Genomic DNA, 23187 nt, shown 5'->3' with positions numbered 1-23187 from the left:
TAGGGAGGATAGAAGAATTGATGCCTTTGAGCTGTGGTGCTGGAGAAGAGTATTGAGGGTACCATGGACTGCTAGGAAAACAAACAGATTCATTCTGGAGAGGGTTAAACTGGGCTGCTACTTGGAGGCAAGGATTCTGAGGCTCCGTCTAACATACTTTGGACATGTTGTAAGGAGGCACCGGTCCTTGGAGAGGGACATCATGCTTGGAAGGGTGGAAGGACAGCGCAGGAGAGGAAGGCCCTCTATGAGGTAGATTGATTCAGTGACTGAGGTAATCGGGATGGGAGTGTCAGAGACAGTGCGACTGGCACAGGACAGAGCAGAGTTGCAAGCAACTTGACAGCACATAACAACAACAATAACAACAACAACACAGAATGTAAGTAACTGAAATGTACAATGATGAATATAGTAGAACATCAGAAATACGGAAAAGAAAAACTCAGTTCTACTTAGCTAAAATATCAACTAATTTCTAATGACTGTTTATACCAAATAGAGATGAAAATTATTTATCTTTTTTAATTTCAAAATAAATGCAAAGTTACAGACACTTCAAAGAAGTTCTGCTACTACTAATTCTTTAGTTACCACTAAAATGTGTATTTTAGGCTTTAGAGTCATTGCATTTAGGGTGACAAAAATAAATCTACATGCAAATGCTCAAAAGATAACATGTTAATGAAACTTTAAAATTTATTTGACTTGCTTTTTAAAACTCATTCCATTAATATGAATTGACTATTTTAACATCAATATCTAAAGTTAACTATTTTCAATTGTTAACAAAATTATACAGATTATATGTTATTGAGAGGCACTGTCATTTGAAAAATATGTCAGGGCATATACAAAAAAAAGAAAACTATAGTTTAACATAGCAGACTTTATACAATAAAGTGCTGGAATCCATTTTTGAGGTTTGATTATTGATATCTTTCAAGCCACTACTTTATTAACCTGTCTGCTCTCTCCTCTGACCCTACTGAGTAGTTGAAACCATGCAAATCCAGCCTTGGGCTTCATCTGTGGGGTCCTTTCGTGTGTGCGTGTGTGTGTGTGTGTGTGTGTGTGTGTGTGTGTGTGTAGCATCATCTATCATGACAGTTAGTAAAAATTTTGGGTGAAGGGGGTCTGCTCCATCTCTTCAAAGGGATGACAGTACCTTATGATATTTTTCCTCTTTTAAAACAGAATCAATATAACAAGGTTAATAATGCAACAGACTAAGGTGGCCTCCTTGCTCTTAACATCTCCCACGCCAAAGGATACAAGTCTGCTCCGCTTGTATTAGCAGTCGTGTGTCACATGGACATGTTCCTTTGCTCTCAACAATTATAAACACTAAGTTGGTGTTCATAAGCTTTTCTACATGAAAGATTCTGCAAAATGAATATTAAAAACATCACAGAGAATGAATACTGGCTCTTGGAAGCAAATAAAAGGTACTTACTTAAAAGACTCTTACATATTAAGTTGAAAGGCAAAATATGACATATTATAATACAAATGATTATCAATGCAATAATGCATCACAGTGAAAATTATTTTATGAGAAAAATAAGTATGCATCTATTATTTCTTCAAACATGGGGTAAAATTAGTAACAGAATATGTTCTTATACAGTTTGTTTTTGTTAGCTCTCACTACAAAGTAAGCATTATGTAGCTACTACAACTCAAAGATTTAGCTTTATTTTTGATGTATAATCAATAATAACAATGAACTATGATATATAACATTGAAAATATGCTACCTTTTGGCCTACTTTACAGATAAAGAAACCAGAAGCACAAAATACCTAAGCATCTTGCCCAAACTAATGTGAGACGAGTGCTGTTCAATGTATTTTCTATAAAGATGAAAGAACATTTTTGCTCTATTGAATCCTGCAGTCACTAAACCATGGACTACTAAGTGCTTGAAAGATGGTAAATATGACATATTTGCACTGTTAATTTAACCTGTTCATTTTATTTAACTTTATCTGAAATCGAAGTATTTTTTTAAGACCGTTGGCTACTGTATTAGACAAGTACAGGGAAGGACAGAACTAAGGATTTAAAATTTTCTCTACTGTAGTCCACAACTTAAGCTGCTTCTGTTTTCTTAAGTAATCAATATAAAGTTTAAATATGCCATTAAAATTATTTCTTCATGACCATATATTTGTCAAAGAAGTGAAATTTCATGTTAAGCCAGGGACATAAACATAAAACAAATCAGAAGAAAATATAATTCAATTTAACGTCTTCTCCCTTTCCAATCATCATCCAAATTATATTGTAGTCTCTGGCGTTAAATCTTTCTCAGCTGTCAGTACTGTGTAACTCAAACTCTTGAGTAAGTTATTTGAAAGAAATACTTCTTTAAACTAGAACTGAATCTGTAAAGGCAGGGTGAAAAAACATATACATATCCTCCATATTCATTCACCATAGAAGGAATTCAATGAGTATGGTGTGATTCAGTTTTAAATTTTACTAAGATAGACTTTTATTATACAAAACAGTATTTCCTCCTAGTTCCTACAGTCTTGAACAGCATGTTCCCACAAATTCTATAGGGAAACTTAGAGATAAAAGCAAACACATAATCACAAAATATCTTCCACTACATCTATTTAGCTACATATAAAAAGAAGTTGTGCTTAGAAATATTTAACATAAAATTACATAATATTAAAAAATTAGTACGAACTTTTTTAGGCAAAAAAAGATGTAATGATGTAATTAAAATTCTCTATATTCTACCTAAAATTGAAATAAAATTCCTTGACTATATAATTAGAATTTATCAGAATTAAAATTACATTTTAAAAATTGCCATATCTTAGTATTTTTCACAATAGCAAGAATATGGGAACAGCCCAAATGTCCATCAACAAATGAACACATTAAGAAACTGTGGTACATTCTTCACACAATGGAATATTATGCAACACTAAAGAATATAGATTTTGTAAAATACTGTATTATTTGGGAGAGTCTATAGTGCATTATGCTGCATGAACATACTCAGCTTCATAAAGACAAATAATGCCTAAGATCACTGTTGTAAAAAGAGAAGGATAACGAGTAAGATGTGGATAAATGTCCAAAGGGGAAAACAAGATGGAGATGGAAAGAGTGGAAAGGTGAAAGGCATTAGGATAGCAGAGTTTAGTGGATGGATTGAGGATTGGAGGTGGTAGTGGTCAAGAAATAGGAAAATTCAATTGGGAATTGAAAAGATGCAGTAATAATAGGCAAAGATCAATGGTAATTCATTAAATAAAATACAACGTGTATGAATGACTATGAAATAATATAAATGAAAGACTACATTAAAACACAATGTATATGAATGAAAAACAAGGTAAATGAATGTTTATATGAAAACCAATAAAATATTAAAAAATGCTCAATTTAAAACTTACATAGAAACAGAAGATTATCCATGTATCAAAACTACCCATAATAATGTTTCTTAGATTACAAGGACAAATGTCATTAATTTTTGCAGTGATTATAAAAGTCAATACAATACTCTAATGAAAAAGTACTCAAACTCAGGGCTATTGAATCAATTCCAATTATATAGCAACTTAGTACATAGCAACTTCAGGGTATCTGAAGCTGTAAATCTTTAAAGGAACAGCAACTGCTGATTTTAACCACTGACTTCATTGTCGGTTGCTTGACATGTTGCACACGACCTCTCCAGAGCTCCTTCCCATCAAATTCCATTGCTGATGCATTGATTCCCACTCAGTGACCATACAGGGCAGAGTAGAACTACTCCACAAGGTTGCAAATCTGTTATCTTTTTGGAAGCAAACTTAACACATCTTTGTCTTGGAGAGCGACTGATGTGTTTGAATTGGTGACCTTTCAATTATCAGCCAAGCACTTAACCACTACTCCACCAGTTTTCCTTAGTATTGCTCTAGAAATGAAAATATACAAAGACATGAACAAGTTACCTGGAGCAGTTTCCACAGTCTAATAAACCACTGAATGATTTACTATCATTTTTGAAGAAGTACTGGGTTTGTTCAGTAATACAGCTCTGCTTCGACAGGGTGGCTGTGAAGTCATCTTCCTCCATCTCAACTGTGGGGAGTCAACAATTTAAAAAGTTCATACTGTGCTTACTCCATTAGACTTTCCATTCCCACCAAGCAAAATAAATTTATAAGGACAGGAGCCTTGATTGGCTCATTTACTCCTCTGTAGAATGCTGGCAACTCCTAAGTGGTGCCCAAGAAATACCAACACAATGAACCAATAATAACTTACACACAACAGCTACAAAGCAGAAACTGTGCAAATAAGGAGCATTTTCTAAAGATTTAAGAATTGGTTACAACATGTCAACCTACAAGTGTTAACTATTTACTCTCTATCTCACACATGCACACTCACATGTGAACACACACATCTTTCCTCTCTTATTTTGTGGAATGCCTCACATCCCAAAAGAAGATATTAAGTTTAGTTTTGAGAGTACCTGAGTGTTGACCTACCTGCCTCTAGGAGTCGTGGAAAAGTCAAACTTAAGAGAAACTGCTGCAGAATAGACCTGAATAATTTAAAACAAACAAACAAAAAAACACCAAGAAAAAACACACACACAAAAACAATTACATGCAAATATCTACATTTTTATTATAAATTGTATAATAAAAATCTGAGTACTGCTGCATGATATTGCTCTCATTAACCTATATATACACAAACACTTGAACATTTTTCCTTTTTTTGGGAAAGAAAAGGATTTTAAAGTAGAAATTTGAGCAGTATTTTATATAACTATTTCTTGCATTACACAAAATAACTTATTTATGTGTAAATGAAATCATATACATTTAGAGTCATCTGAGGAACATATACTTGTGAAAAAAACACTACTGTAAAATCAGAGACTTTGGAACAGTGGCACCTATATGTGAGAGAGGCACCGCAAATTAGCAGACATGCTTTTGCTGTCCAGATGTTCTTGTTTAAAACTGTATGGCGGCAGAGAAAACAAATCAACATCAATAAGTAGCTTAACTGTTTTACTTTTATAGATGGTAGCACATTGGGGGTGGAAGGGTGGACTCAACAAAACAAAAGAATGAGACCTATTCACTCTAGGAACATTATGCCTCAGAATATGTCAGCCTCAGAGTTGGTTAGTCTTTTTAGAAAACTTTTCATTGTGATTAGACTGAAGTTTGTACATGTAGTTGGTCTTCCATCAACAATTCCTACACATTTTAATTTACGACACTGATAGTAATCCGCACAACGTAACATTAGCTCCCCATTTCCTCCATGTGTTTCCCATTCCCATTTGTCCCTATTTTCTATCTCTCTCACTTCTGAGCTTTGTCAGAATGCTCCCTGTTTGATCTTGCATGGTTGATTGTTCTAAACAGTGCATTCCCTCACTAGTGTGCTAGTGTTATTGATCACCTTTAAGGCCTGTTTATGTTTGGCTGAAAGTTGAGAACAAGAGCAATTTCACTGTGGGATTTCGGAGTCAACTAGGAGCCAGTCTCACTGAAAGTCCACACTCTCTCAGATGAGCAAGGCTGGCGCCTTTTAAAAATTGTTTCTTTTGAATTCTGTTCTCCTCCCCCACTCCCTTACTCTATTTGCATCTCTTTAAGAGTGGTCAGCACCATCTAGTCCTTCTTCTCTCAGGGTCATGGAGACTGACGTTTGCATGGTCCATCAGTTCTCTGGATTTTATTTGATTGTTTTTCAATCTTATTTTCTCCAGACAGGGAGAGACCAATAATCATACTTGGGCTGTCTCTTGAAAGCTTTTAAGACTCCAACCACTATTCACCAAAGCTGATGTAGAATATTGTCTTTGTGGTCTATGTGATACCAATTGAACTTGATGTGCCCTGAAATTACAGTCTTGAACTCCCAAGTCCAGTGACTCATGTTTGATATAGCTAAAAAGTTTTCATAACAATATGCATGGATCTATTTATAGAACATACAAATATAAATGAATAAACAGTGATAATATAAGAAAAATATTTATAACTATTATCAATATTTTTACAAAACAAAAAGAGAAATCTCCCATGACAATTAATATGCCACATAGTCTATATTTTTATCCAGCTCTTTACTATTTCACTAAATCATTCCCTTATTACCAATAAAACCAAAATTCTCACTTACCAGGCAGCAGCAGTAGCCCACCAACCGATGTGTAATATGTCTGCTATTGATGGCTACGAAAGATAATAGGAAATGTCACTACACCTGGGGTGTCTCTTGGAGAGGAACTGATGACTTGAGGGGATGTTACTGACCACAGAGGCTGAGCGATGTCCTGCTCCTTGCTTTGGTGCAGCACCAGGTTCACACACTGATTGGTAATCATAGGATTTATTAAAAGCATAGACGGACATATTAACAAGGTGTCTCATCAGACTTGGATCAATCTCTCCAAAAAATCTTCCAATCTAGTATAGAAAAAAAAATTCAAATTTAAGCTAAATAATACTTCAACCAGGACTAACTGGAAGAAATAGTGTGAAAAAACTGTGTCTCAGAACTGCTTAAGAGCTTAAAAGGAAAAGTAGATAATAAACCATAAAGCTGTGTGATTTTTTAATTTTCTTTTATTTTGTCTGTGTAAAAAAAAATGGAGATAAGTAATAAAATCATGCTCCAATACTTCTTGGAGAATTCCCACTTGTAGTTCTGGAAAAAGAGACATTAAGCTTGGGAAAGTTGAGGATCAGCAAAAGACAAGATGACCTGTAATGAACAGGAGGGCATCCCATCAGAAGGGGCAATCACTAACCAACTTCGTACCACAAGCATTGTTCATGAGGAGAATAGTCAACGGTGTTGGAAGATATTTTCTTTTTTTAAACAGAGGATATAAATTCAGACTCAGGGAATGAAATTTGACAGTGCCTATTTAAAATTTCAAAGGTGCTATTAGTTCAGTGGTGGAACTGTCATTTTTCTTGAAGGAAACTAGTCATTGATTTCGAGTTGACACCATTCTAGTGCAACCACCACTCATCTGTAGCAGAAACTTCCATGTTAAATTGACATTAGGCTAGTATCATAGAGCTTCCAGATTGATAAAGAAAGACTAGATGAAAGGTTTAATGATGTACTTCCAAAACTAGCTGAAAAAAAACCCCTATTGATCAGAACAGCTTTATCCTGTTATAAATAGTTGTGGATTCACTTGATGGCACCTAAAAACACTTTAAATTTGTTTAAAGTCCAGTATAACCCTACTAGCCTGTGTGTTGCCAATTAGGGATGGGGCTGTTCTTCATAAGTTTCAAAATAACTGTGCATTAAGCTTAGATGATGTTATCAACTGACAGATATTTAATATGTGAAAACTTATAGTTTTCTGTTAGAAAACAGAAATAGTTTGTCTTGTTAAAATATCAACCTATATATTTTAAAGATAACTGTTAATACCCACAAGTAAAACCAACCATAAAATATTAAAAGAATACTTAGATTTAGCATGTATTTCTTCACTTAAGAGAGAGACAAAACTATGTTAATATTGGTAAAAGTTTTAGAAGTGGGTGCTTTTTTTATTTTGTCATATCAATTAGAGATACAAACTTTGGAAATCCTATTCTCTTTATTTTAGGTACATACCTGGTTAGTATAATCATCATGATTTGCCATCAGTAGAAAGCCACCATCATCTAGAATCACACAGTCCATTACCTAACAATATAACAATAACAATTAACATGTATTTAGGAAGGTTGGGAGGGTTACATTATCATTATCACATTAAATGAAGATGCTTAGAATGAAAAACTCAAATGACGTTAAATGACTATATTTTCTCTAGCATATGCTCAGAACAGCTTGGTGAAATAAATTAAGGGCCAACATTTGTCCACAGTATTCTGTAGTCTCACAGGTTTTGATAATCTACCAACATCCATCAAGATAGGGAACATCAACTCAGTGTAAACAAATTAGAAATAATCTTTATGCCGCTCCAAGGTCATTGAATTGATCCAAGGAATAGGGCTCACCAGATAAATGGATACTATGTACTTCTTTCATTCTGAATATAGTATTTTGCAATGAAGTATACAATAAAAATAAATCTTCATCAACATGATTAATAAGAGAAAAGGTAAATATATCAGGCTAAGTGTGTTTATAAGAATTCTGAATTTTATATGAGTATTTAGTTGATAAAAACTTTTGGTTCAATGACTAAAGATCCAGAAGGAAGGAAAAAAAATAAATATATATATGTAGTACTTGTCTTACTTCTCTTAAATATAGGATAAATTACTATATAGTTGAAATCATGTTTAAGTGCATAAATAAATTTAATAATTTTTGTTAAATATAATTATCAAAAAGCATTCTTTTCTTCAGATTTGAGGAGATAAAACATTCAGTTTTCCTAATTTGGAAGCAGTTTGTTAAGCTCTTTGCACTAAAAATGGTTCCTATGCAGTCTACACAAAATGTTATAAAAATAACAATAATAAGAAATAAAAGTTATAAAAAGAATAAAATTTATGGACTTAGGATTTCAACAGAATAAAAATGGGTGAGAATGACCCCAAGGTTTCTATAAGTAAATTGGGAAGTCCAAGAAGTATAGAAAAAAATAGTGATATTTATTATATTTTGAAAGCAATTTCAAATTTTGAACTAGCAAAGTTCACATTTGCTCTTTCAATTTCTCAAATAGAACAGAAGTAATAGAAGTCAATGTAAAATCTAAAACATGCAAGTAAAATTTTTAACAAACGATATAATTCTAGGCTTTAGCTCAAAACACTAATAAAATGTATACATATTTAGAAAAAAAAACAACAATGAAAAACATGACAAATTTATGTGTAATGCAATTGGGTAACTTTGCTTAGAAACTTCCTATAGAAAAAATAAATAAACGAAACTGAAGGTAAATGGTTATTGCTGTTTGCCATCTGTTGGAATTAGCTGTTAGCTTACTCTCCAGAGGGTTTTAAGAGGCCGTCAGTCACACAGGAGATTGCTCATCCTTCTTCCACAGAGCACCTAGTGGATTGAAACTATATGCCTTTGAGATTTTAGCACAGCTTCTTACCACTGGGCCAACAGAGCTCCCCAAAGGTAAATACTTAGGAAAAAGTATTGTATCCAAATTTAGAATGAGGACAATGCAATCTGGAGTGCTATGGTATTTTTAGAACTTTGCCATAGTATGTATCTTTAAAACTAGAAATAATTTAACTTAGTCATCACAAATTCTATGTAATAACTACTTTACAATTCTGAAGATTATGTTTAATATTTTATTATAAATGACCAAATGTGTCCTTTTTTTTTACCATTAGATCATAACAGTTTAACCCACTAAAATTCAGAATAAGACATATTTTGAGAGTTTTCTTACATCACTGTTTCTTTGGCAGTCACAAACTGGACCAACACACTGAAAGACAGAAATACAAGTATAATCTTACATTTAAAAACAAATTTTAATTAAATAATTAACATATAATAATTAGAAAGCTTTAAATAATTTATCTAGTATAAGAATAAATGGTAGTCCATCTCATTTGGAAAAAAAGAATGTTAATGTTAAAATGAGAAAATAATAATGTCTATCATATCAAATGATAGCATGGACTTTTCCTATTATGTTCCATTATATGATAGTAAACTTCAAAAAAGAAATTTTTTTAAAAATTAAAGAAATAAAAATTCTGCCTTAATTTGACCCACCAGATCACTTGATACTATTCCTCCAACACTGAAAATTTACTTTAGTATTTCCTTGGAGGCTAGGATTTTGAAGCTCCACCTCACTTACTTGGGCACGTGGCCAGGAGAGATTGGTCCTTGGAGAAGGACATCATACTCGGAATGGTGGACAGACAGCACAGGAGAGGGAGACTCCAGATGAGATGGATTGATACAGTAACTGGGGTGATGGGGGTTGGTGTGTCAGAATTAATGAGACTGGCTCAGGACAGGGAAGGGTTCAGAGCTGCACATTACAATAATATACTATGACATGTTTGGAAGCAGGAGTGTCATCCACTTCCTAAATATTTTTCCTCTGGAAACTCTATGATGTTTAATAAATCTCGATATTTGTAGAGGGGCAATCAATAAAAACAACAAGCACTTAACTGTTTTTTGGATTTTTTTCCTTAAAAGGATTTTTTTTTTTAGATTGTTAAGTGTGGCAAAAGAACTGGTATTTTTTGTTTTTGTTTTTAATAAATTTTTTCTTTTATTCTGTTTACATACAAAGTTCATATACATTATTTTCACCCCACACCTTTCCCATCCTTAACCTAGCCCTGCATACTCCCATCAAATTGTGTGACCTTATGATTACCTCCTGTGACCCTGCCCTCCCTCACCTCTCTGCTCCTCCCTCCCCTCCTTGGATTCTCATACACATTTTACTAGTTATCTATTTCTACAATAATGGTCTTACACAGTATTTGTCCTTCTGGGACTGAGTTAGTTCACTTAGCATAATGCTCTCCAGTCTTTCCTAAGTAGTGATTTACAAAGTCACTGCTCCTTTGTGCTATTAAAGTAAATGATCTTACCGGATCCCTGATGGAAGTTTTGGTAAAATTCTCTATCCAGGAATTGACATCAATTTTAATTCCAACAACTGAAATATAATGCAAAAGAAAAAAAATACAATAATTGTTGCTGTTATTGTGTACTGTCGAGTCAGAACTGACTCACAGCTGAGCTCCGGTAGGTTTTAAGAGGCAATAAATCACACAGATAGAGTTTACCCATCTTTCTCGATGGAGCAGCTGGTGGATTTAAACCATGTGCCTTTGGGTTGCTAGCCCAGCTCCTTACCACCTATGCTACTCACCAATCTTCCTTAAATACTTACAAAGGTCTGAGTAGATAAATTTAAGTTTCTTGATATGAAAAGACATGAATAATATTTATTTAATTACATGTATCTATAGAAGAATTGATTTGAATGAACTATGTAATTGGCTTCCATACAATCTTTGTTATATAGTTTAGCTAATTTGTTCAGTAGTATATAAATGAGTGAGTATGTTTACCATAAACATATATCTCCTTTGCTCAGCATACAGATTGAATAGGTATGAAGATAGGTTATAACCCTGACACACTCCTTTCTTAATTTTAAACTGCTTGGAAGAGATCTACATTTCCAAGAGGAAATAGAATGTGGAAACTATCTATCAATATAATTAATATCACATGTAAGCAAAATATTGCTGAAGATCATTCAAAAACAGCTAGAACAGTACATGGATAGAGAAATTCCAGAAGTTCAAGCAGGATTCAAAAGACACCATGGGACAAGGGATATCATTTCTGATGTCAGATGGATCTTGGCTAATATAAAAAGTACTAGAAGAATGTCTATTTATGTTTTATTGAGTATGCAAAAGCATTTGACTGTGTGGCTCATAACCAGCTATGGCTAACACTGAGAAGAATGGAAATCCCAGAACATTTAATTCTGCTCATCTGAGACCTAAACTTAGAACAACAGGATGTTACATGAACAAAGGAATACTACATGGTTTTAAATTAAGGAAAGAGTAGTATTAAGAAAGTCTTGCTAAAAAGTTAGGCTTCCTTAGGCCATTGTCATGAATATGGACTATAGTGTTCAATATGGATTGAAGCTAAATATCAAAAAGACAAAAATTCTCACCACTGGCCCAATTGGCAGCACCATGATAGATAGTGAAGTTATTAATTATTTTTGTTTGTTTGGCTCCACAATCAAAACTCTTAGCATGAGCAGCCAGGAAATCAAAAGACAAATTTCACTGGGGAAGTCTGCTAGAGGGACATCTCCAAAGTGCTAAAGAGACCTCTTCAAAATGCTGATGTCAATCTAGGGAGTAAGGTATGCCTAATGTAGGCCACAGTCTTCAGAATTACTTACTATGCATCAGAGAGTTGGAAAATGACTAAGGATGACACAAGAACTAATGTCATTGAGTTATAGTGTTGGAGAAGAGTATTGAACATATTATGGACCACCAAGAGAATAAGCAGATTTGTCTTGGAGAGGGTGAAACCAAATTTCTCCTCGGAGGCAAGGATTTTGAAGGTCCATCACACACACTTTCAGTATGTGGGCAAGAGGGACCAGTCTTCAGAGAAGGACATCATGCCTGGAAGGGTGGAGGGAAAGCACAGGAGAGGAAGACCCCAAGTGAAATGAATTGACACAATAACTGGGGTAATGGGGTTAGGTGTTTCAGAGTCAGCGAGACTGGCTCAGGATAGGGCAGGCTTCAGAGCTGTTGTACTATGAGTCAAAGGCAGCATGATGGCATATAATAACACAACAACAAGAAGACCGTTATCTTTAAGCTAATCCAGTAGCTTCAATTTTGCCTACCCTTCTAGAAAGGCACCACCAGATCACCATCATTAATTCTCCTGGTGGCATCTTTGCCCCAGAACTCTGATAAAAGAAGCCTGTATCCAGAATTCTCTGATCCTTTTCCTTGGCTTGCCTGGGATAGCTACACCATCAACAGCTGTGTGAGTTTTTCAGCATCTTCCAACATGCTAAACCCAAGGAAACATGGAGGAAATTTTGGGGTCAGGAGTAATTGGATGATCAGTAAATTGCTAAATTAATGTGATAGTTTAATAGATTAAATGTTGGGGCATTTTTTAAAAATGAATTTTAATGAAAGTTTACAGAGACTTAGGGTTTCCAATCATTCATTGTTGTACCTTTCTCACTGCCCACCCCTCCTCACCCAGGGGAATTTTTGACTACTATGTTTTGATGGCTAATCTGATACTAATATTATGGAAGTTACACTGACTATATTTTTGTGTGCATTTGAAAGTATATTAGAATACAGATCTCTAGCATCATAGTGAGCTCTGGTGAACTAATGGTAAGAAGCTGCACTGCAATTCTAAAGACATATGGTTGAAATCCAAGCTGCTTCTTGGGAGAAGGATGGGCAGTCTTCTGTCAGGCAATTCATTGCCTCTGAAAACCTTCTAGAGGGTCAGCTACATATCAGTTCCCACTCAAAGGCAAATAACAACAAAAGAAGTATATTAGACCCAACCCAAAACTCAAAACTTAGCATTTAAAATCTTGATATATGACAATAAATTGATCCCAAAACTTTAATTAAGAATGTATAAATGTACCCACATACTTAAAAATAACCACTGATCTGGTTTTATATCTAAATTCCATTTTGTCGACTTTCATGTAATTAAACTTTCTTGAAGTTCTCATATAAGTGATGTCAGTTTAAACTATAAATATCAGGTCAAGTTTATTTTGTATATAGTGTACCTTTTTGTGTGTGTATGCACATGCATGAACAGATGCTTCTATGTGTGCAAACCATGCATGCTTACCTGCTGGTTTAAGAAGTTTTCCTTGGATATAAATCTCTACAGCTTTGCTTACCATAATGCCTGATTCATAGGCACCAGGTCCACTTTCTGAAAAAGGAGAAAACATATGTATCTTTTCAATATTTTAAGACTGGGTTTCCTTAATAGCTACAAATCGATCGTTTTTTCCTCAGATATTCTAGTGTCTATATACAATAAAGAAACTCTGGTGATTTAGTGGTCAGAAGCTGTGCTGCAATCCCAAAGGCACATGGTTTGAAACCACCAGCAGCTCCCTGGGAGAAGGATGGGCAACCTCCTCCGTGTGATTTACTTCCACTGAAACCCCGCTGAAGGATCAACTATGTGTTGGTGCTGACTGAATGCACACAATGACAAGAAATATTATCAGGGAGCCCTAGTTGCTCAGGGTTAAAGAGTTGTGCTGACAATCCAAAGATACATAGCTTGAATCCACCAGCTGCTCCTTGGGATAAAGGTGAGATGATTTCTCCCATGCAATTTATAACCTCTGAAAACTCACTGAAGAGTCAGCTATGAGTTGATTCCCACTCGACAGAATACAACAACATGAACTGTAAAGAGCTTTGTCGTTTCTGCTTTCCTCATTCTTCTCTTATCTATCAGGTCAGAAGAATGTCCAAGAATTAGTCTGTATTTATTTACTTCAGCACAGCTGTCATTGCTTATATCGCCTAATGTATTCATGCCAAATCTATGCTTCCAAATGTTGATGAGGCTGTTGCAGTGAGGTGAAAAGACAGATCTTGGATTAATAAAACTGGCTTTGCTTCTTGTTTGTCCTATATATTGTATGTTCTTAGACAAAACTCTGAAATGATTTGAACTTAATTTCCCCACTTATGAAAATAAGGCTAAAACATATCCCAGAGATGCTGTAATTTCGAGTTACTATTAATGTTTAAAAATACTACATTAGATTCAATATAAAATAGTACACTTAACTCATTGTTGTTGAGTCAGAACCTATTAAGAGGTAACCCGGCAGCCTGTTTTTGGAGGCCGCAAATCACACATCAGGAAATTGCCCATCTCTCCCCACTTAGAGTCACTGGTGGATTCGAACCAGAGAGGGGCAGCCTTTCAGTGAGAAGTATGACTCCTTTGAGACTGTGCCAACAAACAAAACAAACAAGCATTCCCACAAAAGATAAGCAGTCAATTTACTCCGTTTGTTTACTTGGGTTTCTATATATTACCAGTGCTTGTTACTTGGGAATTTAATTAAATGCTCTCTCTACATTTAGAGATAGCACCCAACAACAATGCAAACATTACAGGATGACTATTTTCTGTTATGTGAATTTTACATTTTCAGCTAAAGAGAGGTATCTTTCTTCCTTTTCCAAGGGCTTGCATATGCCATCTATCTGCACAATACTAATTATTCTAACCAGTTAACATAAAATATTTTTATTCCTCGGAAAGCCAGCAGTAGCAGTAATTCATGTTTTTAAAGATATGAGAAAGCTGAATTCCAAAGCAATACTTACTATTAAAGTAGGGAGCAGTGAAAACATAGTTATCATTATCCAGGCTTCTTTTATAGAAGCTGTCTTCATATGTCTCTGGGTTTTCTTGCCAATTTTCTCCAGCTCTAAGGGAGGAAGTGGGACAGTTCATCATTTGTATTCTTTAATCTACCTGATGACCTAATTTTCCCTCTGTGGGCATCACTTAACCTTACAGAGATGGAGACATCTCACATACATCTAAGAAAATTAATAACTGGTGATGGAACTAATAATATCCACTAATAAATAATGGACCTGCACATCATTACATTGAGGATCAGGAGAAGAGAAATCCTAGTTTTAGCTCTGCCATTTGCCAGATAATCATGAACAAATCAGCTAATAAATTAATTGATTAACATTAATTAACCTTAATATCTACCAAGCCCCATTTTGAAAATAAACAGATACAATGCAATGAACAGTAGTAACAAATTACAACATAAATATTCTAACAGGCTATAGTTATTACATGAATTTATGTAATTCAATTTTCATCTGTCAAGAAAATAAACTTTAACCTTTCTTACATTTTATAATATATATGAAAAGCAAATTTCAGAGATTTTTACAATATCATTTTTAAGAGAAATGAAGTTTTAATACAACAAATATTAAACAATAAATCCAATTACAAGTAATGACTAGTTGCTCTGAAGAATGATTTCCTTACAGAGTCATGTACAGGCTCTTGGAAATAGCTTTTGTAATGCATCGCTATTTGCAGATGTTATTTAAACTTACTCTTTGGGATACACTCTGGTGATCCCACCATCAGTCACAACAAATCTTGCTTTCACTCCCTTGCTGGAACAGAAGACAAAATACGATCATTATTATTGTAGGGGGAAAAACAGGCAATCTCCTCTTGTGTGACTTATAACCTCTGAAACACAATAGAGGGTTGGTTATGAATTGGTTCTGCTTTGCCAGCAATGAATTTTTTGGTTACTATTATTCTTCAACTAATTCTTTACATGAAATGATTTAGGTGCTAATTATACAGAGAAAAAAAGAAAATGATTCATTAATCTTAAAGGAGCTAAGAGCTATCCTAGTGGGTAAGGAGTTGGCTGCCAGCACAAAGACAGTTTCAATGCACCAGTTGCTCTGTGGGAGAAGGATGTTCAGTCTCCTCCTGTGTGATTTACAGCCCCTGAAAATCTGCTGGAGGGTCTGCTATGAGTTGGTTCCAACTTGATCATAATGAGTTAGAATCTTAAAGAAGCTCCAGTGACTTAGTGGTAAAGAGTCATGCTGCTAGCCCACAGGCACAGTTTGAATCTACCAGCTGCTCTGTTTGGCAATCTCCTCTCCTGCAATTTATAGGCCCTGAAAACCTACTGCAGGGTCAGCTATGAGCCAGTACAACTGGCACATAACAACACCATATTAGGCTATGCATTAATAGTTACAGTAGTATTTTCATAGATAAATAATTACTTACCAGGTATCTACTTATAGGAGACATCAAAATGATGATGAGGCTGAATTTTAATAGGTGTTAGCATTGGGGGTTGGTATGCTGGAATTAGTGAGATTTGCTCAGGACAGGGAAGGGTTCAGAGCTGCTGTACATGGGATCGCTATGGGATGGGATGACAGAACAACAACAACAACATATTATGTTGGTTGTTTTTGTTTTTTTGTTTGGCTTTTTTTTAATTTAAGCCTATTGTTTAGAGTCAACAAGACCTCGGGGAGCACCTTTGTATTTAGAAGCTGGTTATTATATTTTGGAGGAACATTCTTCTAAGGAGTACAGCACTCTTCTGTGAATTTGCTGTATTGAAGTAACCTGGGGTTGCTATGATGCTGAAACTTGTGCCATTGGGGTATCAAATGCCATCATGGTTACCTATGGTGGACAGCGTTTGGTGGAGCTCCCAGTTTAAGAAAGGTTTGGAAGCAGGAGGTGGCATCCACTTCCTAAACAACATGCCACTGGAAATGCTATGAACTTTGAGAAACAGTGATAGTTATTGGAAAGGTTTCAGGTCTTTTGCTCATAGGGTAACTTTGAGTCAAGTCATACTCGACAACAATCAACAATAGAAACAGGTGTTAACAAAGAGGACAAAGGAAGCAGGAAGCTATCAGATGGAGGGCAAAGAGTAGTGTGTGTACTAGAAAATAAGTAAGACTGATGATGGTTGATGTAAATAAAGCATAAGACACAAGGCAGGAAGCTCTAAGAGGGAAGTTTCAAGTACAAGAGTTGTCAAAGTGATGAGTTGAGACAGGATATTGAAGTCTATGTTAGAAAGATTTATCATTATCATTAAACTAGAACTGTGTTTTAGAAATATTGACTTTACCAAATATTACTGAGTAGAGAACAGACTGGCGCCTTTGATAGAGGACTACTACAAATGTAAGGTAGAACAGTTACTTATAATTTCTCATGAAAGAGTTCTGTAGGACTTAAAATGAAAGAGAGGAAACTGTAATAGGAAAAAATACGAACATTTGAAATTGGTTTGAAATGGGGTTGAAGGTTAGGTTGTAAACAAAAATTTTATTCAGATTTTTCAGCTTCTTTACTGTAAAGATGTTGTGCTCTTACTAGAAGTCAACTCATTCACCAGAAATCACATTTTATTACAAAGAAGCCCGCATAAACAAGACTATTTATTTTAGTTTATTCACACTGAAGTGTATGAGTGCATAAAGCTGAGTAAAGTCAGGTGTTAGTACTGGCATACAGTGTCAAATAATTAAATGCCAAAATGTAAAATTATTTTCTTAACAAAGCAAATAATAAATGTATAAAATCTATTTTTAAAAACATTTTCCATATAGAAGTTAACCTAAAGCAGAGAGAAAGAGAGAGAGAGAGTGTGAGAGTGTGTGTGTGTGTGTGTGTGTGTGTATAATTACTAAGCAACATATACTTACATATTTTTCTGCTTACTCCAGTAATTTTGGACTAGCTCATTTGTAAATCCTGCATCCAGGAGGATTCGATTAATCAAGTCTGTGTTGCCTAAAATAGAAAAAAAATCCTTAATTATAACATATAATTTTAAGTAGAATAACAATGAAATAAATACAGAGTTTATTTTCCTAAGAAATTTAGAATGTACATTTCTAAGAATTAAAGTTTATCTTACATTTATTTTTCCATACTTTCTCTATTGAAAATATTCATCTTGCTTTACATTGTCATAATTCGTAGAGGGAAATCCAATTCTAAATTGGGACACAATATTCTAAAAAAAATAACAAAAAAGTCAATGGCATCCACTTCCTAAACCAATGTGTCTGGAAACTCTAAGAACTTGGAGAAACAACGGTAGCTATGGAAAGGCATTAGGTCTTTTGTTCATAGAGTTGCTATATGTCAACCTCGACTTGCTATAAGTCAACCTTGACTCGACGACAATCAACAACAACATAACAAAAAAGATACTGGAAATATGCTATATGCATGTCAGAAAAGAATAAGCAAGTAGTTTTTACTAGGGTTGTTTTTTTAGGTTAGTGTAACGACTTCCAATCATTCTACATTCTAATTTCTTAGCCAATTAAACACATAGATCCCACACAGATCCATAAAATCCTGTGTCACACACACACACACACACACACACACACACACACACACACTCCCTCTCTGTCTCTCTGTCTCTCTCTCTCTCACACACACACACACAGAATTTCAAATTTCCTTCAACTACAAATGTTAAAGAAAAGTTATGGTCTATTTTCACTAACAAGAATGGACATTTTCATTCTCTTTTACCCAAAATATCAGAAGGCAATCAGTAAGGAATATATGTTGTCCATTGATAAGTCAGTTCCAACTTAATGACTATATATGCCAGAGTAGAATTGTCTTATAGGTTTTTGAGATCAGGGAGTGTTATACATAACACTCTATTTTTATCTTTCAAAATGGTTTTGCTTATTTAGATCTTTTTTCCTTTCTAAACAAACTCATCAATTGCCTTTTCTAGTTCTTTGAAAACTGAGTTTGGTATCTGTGGATTGTGTTGAATATGTAAATGGCTTTTGGTGGGACTGTCATTTTCATAATATTCAGTCCTCCATCCATGAACAAGGAACATATTTCCATTTAGTTGGGTTTCTCACTGTTTCTTGGAGTAATGTTTTGTAGGGTCCCTTCCCCCTTCTTATTAAGGTCATTAGCATCTCTAGTAAGCTTTATTCGCAAGAATTTAATCTTGTGATTGGCTATTGTAAATGGTATTGCTTTCTTAGTCTTGTCTGTGTTTTCTTTATTGCTGTAGAGAAATCGGACTTATTTTTGTATATTGATCTTGTATCCTGCCACTCCATTAAAGTGGTCTACTAGGTCTAACAGGTTTGTGGTGGTGGTTTGTATTTTTTTTTTTTAGTTGTTGTTTTGTTTTGTTTTTTGTTGTTGTTCTTGAGTCTCTGGGGTTCTCTGTTTATGCTATCATATCATCTATACAGTGACAATTTTACCACCTCATTGCCAGTTTGGATGCCTCTTATTTACTTCCTTCTATTGTCTTATTGTCCTGGTCAGTACTTTCAACATAATATTAAATAGAACTGATGATAGTGGACAGCCTTATCTGGTCCCTTCTTTCAAGGGGAATGTCTTCAGTCTTTTTCCACTGAACACGATGTTGGCTCTTGGTTTTTTGTACTTTTAAAAAGGAAATTAACTTTTATTCCCATTTTTTGAGTAAAAGTCCTCTTCTGTATCAACTGGTAAGTTCATGTGGTTCTTGTTCTTGTTTTGTTAATGTGATGAATTGTGCTGGTTTATTTTCTTATGTTGAACCAAGAATGTTGATTGTGGAAATCAGTAAAGCTGAAGTTATCAACAATCTCAATCTCATCTCTGTCCATCATGAAGCTACTAATTGGCCAAGTGGTGAGAATCTTTGTTTATTGATGTTGAGTTTCAATTCATATTGAAGACTACTGTCCTTGATCTTCTACAGCAAATGCATCATGTCCTCTTTAGTTTCAGCAAGCAAAGTTGTGTCATCTGCATAATGCAGTTTGTTTATGAGTCTTCCTCCAATCCTTACGTCACATTCCTCCACATAAAGTCCAGCTTCTGAATGAACTTTTCTGCATATAGATTGTAAAGGTATGGAGATAGAATGAATCCTGACTCACACCTTTCCTGATCCTGAATCATGCAGTATTTACCTGCTCTGTTCTGACTATTGCTTCCTGGTCCAAGTACAGGTTTCACATGAGCGCAACCAAGTGTTCTGGGATCCTCATTTTTCTCAGGGTTAGCAATAATTTGTTGTGATCCACACAGCCAAATGTCTTTGCATGCCCAATGAAACACATATAGATATTCCTCTGGTACTCTCCGCTTTCAGCCAAGATCCATCTAATTTTGGCTATGATGTCCCTAGTGCCACAGCTTCTTCTAAACCAAGACTGCATCACTGTCAGTTTTCTAATGATGTACTGTTCTAGTTGTTTCTGGATAATCTTCAGCAGGATCTTGTTTCCATGTGATATTAGTGATACTATTGTTGTTATTAAGTGCCAAGTCACAGGTGACTCATAGCGATCCTATGAAGGAGAGTCCTCAATGCTTGGGTGCCTTTCATCCTCTCTCCAGGTTCACAGGGTTTCCGGAGGCTAGCTATTATGGAAATGGATGCCACTCCTCCTTCCAAGCTTGTTTTAATTGGGTAGCTCCACCCCACTCTCTGTCCACATTGGGTAGTCAACCATTAATGCATTTGACACATTTAGTGTCACAGTGTTCAGCCTCACAGCAACCACAAGTGACCGCGGTACAGCAACTTGTACACCAGGGCTATATGACCTAGAGGAATGTCTGAACAAAAGCAATGAAAGACAGGCCCTCGGGTTGCAGATTAAAATTCACCCAATTTTGGTTTAGTAGCATCACCTTCTGTCCACTGGGCCAGCTGATCTCTCTCTCTGTGTTGATATTATGGTTGTTAAGTGCCATAGAGTCTCAAGTGACTCATAGCAACCCTATCAAGGAGAGTCCTTAAACCCTAGACCAAGCCTGGCTTGCCTGGCTCCTGGAGGCAGAATAGTCCTTCACGTGCAAAACTGCCACAACACTCGCGCACAGAGAACCATGCTCTCTCTGGTGACCAGGTCATAGCAGCCCTGGGCTAGGCAAACCTGGGAGAACATGGCCACCTTCTCTCCCCTCTTCCCCTTTTGGGCTTGAAGCCCCCTGCTGCTTTAAACCATAGGCCAAGCCTGGCTTGCCTGGCTCTTGGAGGCAGAGTAGTCCTTCACACGCAAAAACTGCCACAACACCCGCACATGCAGCACCACACTCTCTCGGGTGACCAGGTCATAGCAGCCCTGGGGGAGCAATGATACCATATGATAATTTCATACTCTGTTTTATGGGAATAAATACAGATCTCTTCCAGCTAGTTGACCAGGCAGTTGTCCTCCAGCTTTCTTGGCATAGCCTAGTGAGTGCATCCAGTGTAGCATCTGTTTGTTGAAATATGTTAATTGGTACCCGTCAATTTCTGGAGCTTTATATTTTGCAAAGTCCTTCAGAGCAGCCTGAACTTTCTCCTCCGTCACACAACACTTGATCATATGTTGCTTCATGAAATTCTTCTGTGTCAGCTAATTCTTTTTGGTATAGAACTTCTGTGTACTTCTTCCATCTTCGTTTGATATTTCCTGGGTCATTCAAAATTCTTCTTTCAGTATCCTTAAGTAGTGCTACTTGAGGCTTGGTAACTTCAGCTTACTTGGTTCCACAGTCAACACAATTAGCACCAGAAATCAGGAACCCAAAATATGAACCCAAAATATGAATTGCACTACGAAGGTCTGCTGTCAGAGATCTTTCTAGAGTACTAAAGAGCAACGATGTCAGTTTGGAGACTAAGGCGCACTAGATCCAGGCCATGGTCTTTTCAATTACTTGCTATGCATCTGAGAGTTGGACAATAGCTAAGGATGATAGAAGAAGGATTGATGCCTGTTTGTTGTGATGCTGGAGAAGACAACTGAACATACTGTGGACTGCCAGGAGAACAAACAGGTCTTTCCTAAAGAAAATGAAATCAGGCTGTTCCTTGGAGGCAAGGATTTTGAGGCTCCAGCTCACATACTTTGGACACGAAGGATAGAGTAGAAGAAGAAGACACAGGATGAGATGCACTGACTCTGAATATGGATTAGTTCTACTGGATACTATGAGATTGTCTCAAGACAGGGCATGTTTCAGAGTTAATGTACATACGGTCTTTATGAGTTGCAGGTGGCTTGACAATCATAAAAACAACATAATAACAACAACATGTTGAACCATCCTTGCACAACTGTTATAAATCCCTCTTGGTCGTGATGATTTTTTTTAATTAGTTTTAATGAAAGTTTACAGAGACTTAGGGTTTCCAGTCATATGATGAATTATTTTTAAAAATAATGTTTTATACTGTTGGATTCTATTGGACAGGATCTTGCTATGGATTTTTGCATCCATGTTTAGGAAAGATATTTCTCTATTGTTTTCTTTTTTCTCTTTATTATTATTATTATTAATTTTAATAAAAATTTAAAGAGACTTTGGATTTCCATTAATTTATTCTTGCACTTTTCTCCCTGTCCACTCCTCCCCTCCCCCAGTTTGCTCTTCTCTTTTTAAAGTAAAAGAAAAATTCTTTCATTGTCATACAATCCCTCCCCCGAAGTCCACACCACCATGCAGCCTTCAGTCTGTTTTCTTTTTTAGTAATGGTTTGTCTGGTTTTGGCATTAGGGTTATACTTTCTTCAAAGAATGACTCTGGTAGTGTGTCTTCTTTTTTTTCCCATTTTTAAAAAATAATTTGAGTCTAATTGCTAATAGTTCTTTTCTAAATGCTTGGTAGAATACTTTAAACACTTTAAAGCAGTAAATTTGAAAAGGGAACAATGCCTTAAAATCTTCTGGTAAAATAAAATAATTGGGATCATTATTGTAATTTATATTCTAAATCAATGTTACTAACAATATTATACTGTATATTACTCATGTTTTCATTGTGCTCTATATGTAAATATGTATCTTGATATATGTTCCTTGTAGTTAATTGCATAAAATATAAAATCATATGATTAGTATTATTTATCTTTACCAATTGACACATATAGACAAAGCAAATATAATTTTTATATTGGCTTAAGAATAAATAGGGTAGAAGACGACCAACATCCTCAAAATATTGAATTAGGTTAATAAATTACCTTAAATATTAAATGGAATATAGAAGTATGCATTTTCATAAAGTAAAAAAAATACACATATTTACAAAGTAATT

General features: G+C 35.3%; 1 protein-coding gene across 1 annotated transcript in view; it reads right to left on the bottom strand.

Annotated features, from left to right (window-relative positions):
* The window catches only part of CACNA2D1 (calcium channel, voltage-dependent, alpha 2/delta subunit 1), a 584478-nt gene that overhangs the window by 10736 nt on the left and 550555 nt on the right, over positions 1-23187 (bottom strand). Inside the window, exons 25-36 of the mRNA XM_006896147.1 lie at positions 17808-17895; positions 15654-15716; positions 14889-14992; positions 13375-13461; positions 10569-10636; positions 9395-9433; positions 7636-7707; positions 6306-6458; positions 6172-6224; positions 4512-4567; positions 3969-4098; positions 1276-1385 (exon numbers count right to left, since the gene is read on the bottom strand). Coding sequence (XP_006896209.1) covers positions 1276-1385; positions 3969-4098; positions 4512-4567; positions 6172-6224; positions 6306-6458; positions 7636-7707; positions 9395-9433; positions 10569-10636; positions 13375-13461; positions 14889-14992; positions 15654-15716; positions 17808-17895 — 1023 coding nt within the window. The remainder of the gene's footprint in view (positions 1-1275; positions 1386-3968; positions 4099-4511; positions 4568-6171; positions 6225-6305; positions 6459-7635; positions 7708-9394; positions 9434-10568; positions 10637-13374; positions 13462-14888; positions 14993-15653; positions 15717-17807; positions 17896-23187) is intronic.

Source organism: Elephantulus edwardii, unplaced genomic scaffold (genome assembly GCF_000299155.1).
Source record: "Elephantulus edwardii isolate Elephantulus edwardi_28Jun2011 unplaced genomic scaffold, EleEdw1.0 scaffold00183, whole genome shotgun sequence".
Lineage (NCBI taxonomy): Eukaryota > Metazoa > Chordata > Mammalia > Macroscelidea > Macroscelididae > Elephantulus > Elephantulus edwardii.
This window is presented reverse-complemented; position numbering and strand designations above follow the sequence as displayed.